The 8,639-nt window shown below is 37.1% G+C and overlaps 1 protein-coding gene across 1 annotated transcript; it reads left to right on the forward strand.

Annotated features, from left to right (window-relative positions):
• The first annotated feature begins 1,306 nt into the window (after positions 1–1,306).
• On the forward strand, positions 1,307–5,678 carry LOC121527683 (sialic acid-binding Ig-like lectin 14). Its single transcript, XM_041814706.1, has 4 exons — positions 1,307–1,349; positions 2,919–3,305; positions 5,010–5,315; positions 5,413–5,678. Exons 1-4 carry the CDS (start codon positions 1,307–1,309, stop codon positions 5,676–5,678), a joined length of 1,002 nt encoding a protein of 333 aa, XP_041670640.1.
• Positions 5,679–8,639: the final 2,961 nt, after the last annotated feature.

Raw genomic sequence — 8,639 nt, forward strand, 5'->3', positions numbered from 1 at the left:
TCCCAAAAACGTTGTGCATGTTCTGCCAGGTGCGTTTTCTCATTTCAGCTGTGCTTGGGCTGAGTTCCCTGCATGCACTGGGGCAGGGGTGTCAGATTCATGGCCTGGGGGGCAAATCTAGCCTGTGGTTAAATCAGTTAAATCCGGCCCACAAGATTATATTATATTTGTGTTATAACTGGCCCATCAGTATGAGGTCTGCAGATACAAAAATGTAAACTTATCCTAGATGATTTAAAATATCCTTATTAAGTCATGATATCTGAAAAAGTAAGGGAAATATGGAAAAAGAATTAAGTTGTGTTTTAATGTCATTTTTTTATTTTGCATCTGAGAATTAAAACTTTTATTTTAAAATTGTGAGTCTAAAAGGTCAAACTATTTGATTATGAAGTCAAAGTTTAGAGTTGAAAATATGCGGTAAAATACAAAATAATTGGTTAAAAAGATCAAATTACTACTTAAAAATTAGAATAATCAATCTTAAAGCTCAAAATATTATATGGGAAGTCAAAATTATGAGTTGAAATGCTCAAAGTATGAAATTAAAAGTCAAAATCCTAAATTTAAGTGCTAATTGTGAGATGCTAAATTGAAAATGTGAAATCAAAACAATAAATTTCTTTTCCCACATTTCTGACTTCTTATCTAAATATTTTTACTCCTTACTTTTTCAGATTTTGTGACTTAACAAGGATATCTTAAATCATCAAGAGTAAGTTCACGTTTTTATACTTGAGGAAATCTGCAGACCTCATACTGATGGGCCAGTTATAACGGAAATATGAGATCATCTTGCGGGCCAGATTTAACTGTTCCATGGGCCGGATTTGGCCCCTGGGCCTTGTGTTTGACACCTGTGCTCTAGCTGCTAAAGTTAGCCATATTCTGCAGAATGTGGCAAGGGACTAAAAAAAGATTTCTTCCTCTTCTTCTCTTTTTAAATAAGCCATTTTTATGATAAAGGACATGCACTTCAATAGAGGTTAAAGTTGTTTTCTATCCTTTTATAAGTTGTTAAAATAACCGTTGAATAGTTTTATCTTAAAGATTTCAAACTCAACCATAACAGACTTCCTCCCACAGAGGCTACAGACAGGAAGTAAGAAGACCTGGTGGTTTTTCTGCATCTTTTAAGGTCAGTCTGCTGCAGCCCTGCTGATATTCACAGGTAGATTTACACTCTGTTGGTAAGTTATCATGTTTTTGGCCTGTTGGTTTAATCTTTGCAAAACAAATGTGCACAATGCTTTGATTAAATTATTGATTTTTTAAATCCACAGGTAAAGTGTCATTGCTGGTGAAAATGGTGAAAACAAATCTGTTGGTGATTTTCTTCTTCCTACCAGGTGAGCTTTTCTTCAGACTTCAGTTTAAAGATGTTTAGACTCTCCTCTAAAATTCACGTAGAAAAAAACAGCTAAAAGAAAAAATGTTGACATTTCTAGACTTAGATTTGTTCTTAAATTTGTTCAGGCTGGCTACACACTAGACAATCTGAGACTGATTTTAGGCTTTAATGTAGTGTGATAAAAAGCTTATCACAGCAGATTCTTCCAAATAATAACCCTCGAGTGTGTGGTGTCCACCCTCTACGGGCTGTTGCCCAAATGGATGTGAAATATAGCCCATGCCACAGATTCAAAAACAATCTACCTGGCATGTAAGTTTTAGTGCATTTATTCTCAGTATGACTCACTGAGGAGTCAGACCAACTTTCCGCCTGATCATGTGCGTTTGTTGTGCAGAGTACAGGGCCGAACAACAGCCGACCACGGCCTGACCAGCTGCTCCCTCGGTTAGATTCCTGCCATGTTTGATATTCCGGTCGTACAGAGAGGTCATAAAAGTAAAGACTATTGCACTCAAGTAAAAGTAAAGCCACTTTGTTTTAAATAACACAAGAACAACCCCAACTCCAAAAAAGTTGGGGCACTGGGTAAAATGTAAATAAATACAGAATGCAATGATTTGATACATTTTATTCACAATAGAACATAAACAACATTTCAGATGTTGAAACTGAGACATTTTACCATTTCATAAAAATTTTAGGTCATTTTGAGTTTGATGGCAGCAACACATCTCAAAAAAATAGGGACAGAGCTATGTTTGTAGCATCCCCTCTTCTTTTAACAAAAGCCTGGGAAGTGAGGAGACAAGCTGCAAGAGTTTTGGGAGAGGAATGCTGTCCCATTCTTGTCTGATGTGGGTTTTTAGCCGCTTAACAGTCCTGGGTCTTCTTTGCTGCATTTTTCCATCCTTTCGATCATTCATCAAATGTTTTCTATTGGCGAAAGGTCTGGACTGCAGGCAGGCTAGTCCAGCACCCTGACTCTTCTCCTGTGAAGCTATGCTGTTCAGATAGATGTGGTTTAGCATTGTATGCGAGGCCTTCTCTGAAAGAGTCGTTGCCACTTTATAATGTAGTGAAGGACAAAAATGTACTTATATTAGAGATTTTTAAAAACAACTCCTACAGTAATGTGAGTAAATGTAATTAGTCACCTCCCACCCACGGTGATACGACTGCACACACTCCATCAGAGAGAGAAAAAACAAAAGCAGATTCCCAAACTTCGGGGTATTTTTTTACTTTGTAAACTTTCTGATAGCGACTTCAATCCCCATGGCAACAGCATGAATGCCTTTTAGATGCCTTCCCCAGCTATAATAAAGAAAATAAGCCTACCTGTTGATCTCCATCTGAGTATTTGGTATTTTTTAGCTGCTGGTTGTGTTTGTTGGCAATGGTAGTGGTCTGTTTGAATCATCTGCCGTGTGCTTTCAGATTATTCCTAATGTTAAAAATCTTCACTTGTGTTTATGATTTACCATATTTTAAATATCTAGTGTGCAGCCAGACAAAAAAACAGGGAAAGAGACCAAACATTCTCATGTGTATTGTCCTCCTTCAGGTGTTTTGCTGTTGTGTCCTAAATGGTCAAACCTCTTCATTTCTACACCAAAGAGGATGGAGGCACTGGGTGGATCTTGCTTGTACATCCCCTGTAACTTCTGGGCGAGATACAGAGACAACTTTAGCACAGTAAACAGTAAAACATTTGGAATCTGGATTAAAAGTCACCCAGACTTAAAGGCCAGTCCACACAATGTGATTTTTAACAGTAGCAGGACAGTCAGCACATATCCCATGAAGATGGTTGGAAACCTTCAACAGAAACACTGCACCACTCTGTTGTCCCACCTGCTCCTGAATCACACAGACACGTACTATTTCAGGATTGAAAAGTGGCCTTTCAGGGAAACCGCTCTTTGTGATCCTCTTCAGCTAACAGTTAAAGGTAAGAGAGGTTTCTGGTTTTAGTAGTAAATTCACAACAAATGACACCTTTTTACAACAAAAAGGGTAAATCAGTTCCAGCTTTGGTCAAAAATATTCTCTGTTTAGTTTTTCCTGACAAATTTGAATTTTTACTGATGCGCTTTCAGTGCTCAGTGATGTCTGTGCATCTGCTCCTCATCCTTCCTGCTTAATGATTAACGCCTGTTTAACATGCTTCCATTAAGATGACATCTGAACAGATTTCTTTTATTAAAACAAATCAGAAATGTAGTTTAAACCTTAATTGTAACAGCTATCTTCTTAAAAAATACCAGGTGTCAATCAGACTTGGGCCAAAATTTCACTTAAAGGGATATTTCAGTATTTTTGAAGTTGGATTGTATAAGGCACTTGACAACAGTAGGGGTATTAGCCACCAGAGATTTCAGTGACAGCTGTCCCTTCAAACAGGAGCTTGGAGAAGCTAGCAAGACTATACAGTGTAGCAGATGGGTAAAGGTTCTCCATGTAATTTAGTGAGTTTTACATAAAAATATGTCAAAATAACAATGCTGGCGCAAATGTACGCTATGTCAAAAAATATTTTAAGTGTTTTACTGGCATCCAGAAAGCCTCTGCAGCACAAGGGCTAGCGCTGTTGCCTCACAGTAAGAAGGGTACTGGTTCGCTTCCCAGTCAGGGCTTTTCTGTGCAGAGTTTGCATGTTCTCCCTGTGCATGTGTGAGTTCTGGGGAAGCCCATTTTGTGCAACAATGTGGAAGTTAGGCAATTAAAAAAAAGAATCCTTGACTTTAAATCTCATAATTATGATTGCTTATCTCATAATTTCAACATTTTATCCCATAATTTAGTCTTTTTAGCTCATAATCATGACATTTTATTTCATAATTTTGAATTTTTATCTCATAATTTAGACTTATCATTAATTAAGACTTTAATCTTATAATTTTGACTTTTTAATCTCATAATTTCCACTTTCTATCACATAATTTTGAATTCTTATCTCATAATTTCCACTTTTTATCTCACAATTTTGAGTTTGTATCTCATAATCTCTACTCTTTAAGTCATAATTCTGGCTTTTTATCTCACAATTTTGACTTTTTGTCTCATAACCTGGTTTTTTTTAATCTCATAATTAGGACTTCTAACTCATAATTTTGACTTATCTCATAATTGTGACTTTTATTCCATAATTTTGACTTTTTTTATCTCATAATTATGTCTTTTATCTCATAATTTTGAATTTTATCCCATAATTTTGACTTTTTATCTCATAATTGTGACTTTGTGTCATAATTTTGAGTTTTTATATCATAATTTTAAATTTTATCACATAGTTATGACTTCTAACTCACAATTTCGACTTATTATCCCATGATTATGTCTTTTATCTCATAATTTTGACTTTTATCTCATAATTTTGATTTATTTTCACATTATTTGGATTTTTTATCTCATAATTAAGACTTTTTAATCTAATCATGATTTAGGATTTCTTTTTTCAAGAATGGCCTTACTTTCACATTTTTTAATATCTATTTGGCTGAAATGGGCTTTCATAAAGGTCTCTCTGAGTAGTCCACCACCAGAAAAGGTGCACGTTAGGTTAATCAGTGAGTCTTCATTGGCTGTCAGTGTGCCTGGTTGTCTGTTTCTATTTATCAGCCCTGCAATTGACTTTCCTTATTTGAATCCACAGATTCTGCCCCGAGTCCCCGTCTAGAGATTCCTGCTGATCTCAAGGAGAAGGAGTCTGTCACTATAACATGTTCAGCTGTCACTCCCTGTCCACTCTTCCCTCCTAAACTCATCTGGACTCTCAGACAAGACTCTCACAACATCATGGAGAAAAACCCAGATGGAACCTTTACAACTAAAATACAGGAGACCATTGATCTGACAGACAAACATGACGGATACAACATCAGCTGTTCTGCTACTTATCCTGTGAATGAAGGAAGAGACAACAAGACAGCAGAGGAGACAAAGACTCTCAGTGTTTCATGTGAGACCACCACACTTTGTTCTTGGATCCTGTCAGAACAGGATGATTTATGAGGATGTTTGTTGTCTGTAATGAATGTATCTCCTGTTTTCTCCAGACGCTCCTAAAAACACCTCAGTGTCCATCAGTCCACCAGGTTTGCTGTCAGCTGGTGTTAATGTGACCCTGAGCTGCTCCAGCAGAGCCAAGCCTCCTGTCAGCAGCTTCACCTGGTTCAAGATGAGCTCAGATGGACCTATGAACATATCTGAAGGAGAGACTTACAGCTTTAATGTGACAGAGGGAGGAGTTTACTACTGCGTGGCCAAGAACGATCTTGGTACCCACACATCATCAGAGACTCAGAAGAACAAAGGTATCTAAATTGTACATTCAGGATGTTTTAATGCCATAACATTCAGCATTTAGCAGCAGGTGACCATGCTGTCATATTTCAGATGAACCAGAGCATCAAGTCGTCGTCTATGTTACAGTAAAGATCCTTGGGATTGTAATTCTCTACAGTACATTCATCATCTTTGAGTGGTGAGCCAAACATTACAAGCTTTTTATTATCTGCAGCTTGTCTAATGGCCTTCTTATTAAATTTAAGATTCATTGCTATGTTGTCTCCATCTTCTTTCAGTTTGTTTCGACTGAGATGCTGCCACAAATCAGTGAAGGTGAGTGACCACATCAGAACGTCTTATTTCAACAATTAAAAGGGAAAAAAGATATTAGATCTGATGTTATGAAAGGTATTTAAAAAGTACTTACTCCTTTGGATGTTTGACCCTTCTGATGATTTTTTAAATCAATCATAGTCATTATAATCTGGCTTTTTTGACACATAAAAATTATATTTTGCCACATTCGTTTTACCCTCCACCTTTGCAAGCCTTCCAGGGCTGGTTGCCTAGAAGCATCCCCACCGCATGATGCTGCCTCCACCGTGCTTCTAGGGTGTGTCAGGAGTCGAAGATTTATGTTGCTCTGTTATGCACTCAGAAATATTTAGGCCTGATTCTTAAGATTTATGTATTTCAGTTGCATATAAAATTTCCATCCAGTTGAATTACTTAGATTTAACATAAATCTAGTGTGATCTAGAGTGACAAATATGCAGCACGTAAAGTTTAGTGGCCTGTTTATGTTAAATCTAAGTAATTCAAAAAGATGGAAATTTTATATCCAATTGAAATACATAAATCTTAAGAAAATTTCTGTGTGTGTCAAAAGACTTCAAATGTCAAAGTACTGACATCTATTTGTGTTTTTTTACAGGATGCCCCTGAATCACACACTGTCTACGAAGTATTCGAGATTCATGCTTTATGAAGGATAAAAATGTGATGCCTGAAGGGTCAAAGGTCAAAGTCATTCAATGTATATTTTCAGCCTTGCTCCTTACATGCAGAGATTTCCCTAAATTCTCTGAATCTTTTGATGATAATATGGGCTGTAGATTGTAAAACCTCTTAATTTCTTTCAGCTTCCTATCAGGGAACGTTTTTCAGAAACTGTTAGACTATTTGACCAGAGTCTTTCACAAAGTGGAAAAACCTTTCATCATTGCTGATTGTGACATCCTTTCAGGAGTGCTTCTTTTGCATTCAATCATAGTACTATGGCTCAAAAATATTTTTTTATCAAGGGAAAAAAAATCCAAACCTATCGGTCCCCATTTTAAAAAAGTAATTCCCCCTCGTTAAATCATGAGTTAACTGTGATTAACCACAGTTCTTGGAAAGCTGCGTTCAATTTCACTGGCCACACTTAGGCCTGATTACCGCCAGATTTGTTGAATCAAGAAATCACGTAAATAGAAGCTTTCAGACAAAGAGAAGTAGGCTACAGGATCTCATAAAGAAACGCATCATGCCACAAACCAAAGAAATTCAAGAACAAATAAGAAACAAAGTGAATGAAATCTATCAGTCTGGAAAAAAGTTACAAAGCCATTTCTAAGGCTTTGGGACTCCAGCGAAGCATGGTCAGGGCCATTATCCACAAATGGAGAAAACTGGGAACAGTGGTGAACAGGAGAGGTCAGCCAACCAAAATTACTCCAAGAGTGCCACAACGACTCATCCAAGAAGTCACAAAAGAACCCAGAACCACATCCAAAGAACTGCAGGCCTCACCGGCCTCAGTTAAGGTCAGAGTTCATCACTCTACCACAACAAAGACACTGGGCAAAAATGGCATCCATGGGAGAGTTCCAAAGCCAAAACCCCTGCTGACAAAAAAGAACACCGGGGGGGGGGGGCTTTAAAAATTGAAAAAGGAGAAGGGAAAAATGGAAACCAAAGAATGGACATCGAACGTTGAATTATAACAGTAGAAACAGAATACTAATGCAAGGTATTATTGTTATATTTTTTTCAATTATTATTATTACTCGTTTCTTCCCCTTTGTTGCCCTGTTGATATGTTCCTCTTTTTTCCCTTTTCTCTTGTTTTATTCTTTCTTCATCATTTACTATTTGTAAATGCTTTTTATTTCTATCTTTTCCACTTAAACCATTCCTTTACCTACAGACACCCTACATCCATATATACTGCTTTTTCTTTTTTGCAGTGTCTCTCTTCTCGTCTTGAATGTATTCATATATCGCAATTCCAGCTTTAGCTGACAACCCATACCTTCAACATTCTGTTATTTCCCCCCTGAAACAAATAACTGCACACACACACACACCCACACACACCCACACACACCTATACACACACCAAAACATAGCCCTTCACACCCTCAAATTTAAAGCATCACAGTGTTATGAGTTCCTGCTTGTCTTTGTCTTGTATTGTTTCTACTGTTTGTATTGTTTTAATTGCAAATATGTTGTCCCTCACTTGTCATGTTCTTTCTTGCATAACTCAAATTAAAAAAAAAAAGTGTGGGGGGGTGCAATTCTATATGGCTGAGTTAAAACAATTCTGTGAAGAAGAGTGGGCCAAAACTCCTCCACAGTGATGTGAAAGACTCATCACCAGTTATCACAAATGCTTGATTTCAGTTATTGCTGCCAAGGGTGGCAAAACCAGTTATTAGGTTCAGGGGGCAATTTCTTTTTCACATAGGGCCAGATAGGTTTGGATTTTTTCCCCTTAATAAATAAAATAATCATTTAGAAACTGCATGTTGTATTTACTTGGGTTGTCTTTGTGAGATATTAAAATTGGTTTGATGATCTGAAACATTTAAAAGTGACAAATATGCAAAAAAAAAAAAAAAAACAGAAATGGCTTCACCAGAGAAAGAGGAAAGTTTTGGACTGGCCCAGCCAGAGACCTGATCTCAGTCTTGCTGAAAACCTGTTGGCTGACCTGAAGATGGTTGTG

Source organism: Cheilinus undulatus, linkage group 19, assembly GCF_018320785.1.
Source record: "Cheilinus undulatus linkage group 19, ASM1832078v1, whole genome shotgun sequence".
NCBI lineage: Eukaryota > Metazoa > Chordata > Actinopteri > Labriformes > Labridae > Cheilinus > Cheilinus undulatus.

What these genes read in the sequence shown, in the direction of transcription:
- LOC121527683 (XM_041814706.1), top strand. Translation starts at nt 1,307, where the DNA reads ATGGTGAAAACAAATCTGTTGGTGATTTTCTTCTTCCTACCAG. An exon ending in TCTTCAGCTAACAGTTAAAG is followed by an intron (nt 3,306 to 5,009) that starts GTAAGAGAGGTT and finishes TTGAATCCACAG; the next exon opens with ATTCTGCCCCGAGTCCCCGT. An exon ending in AAAGACTCTCAGTGTTTCAT is followed by an intron (nt 5,316 to 5,412) that starts GTGAGACCACCA and finishes TGTTTTCTCCAG; the next exon opens with ACGCTCCTAAAAACACCTCA.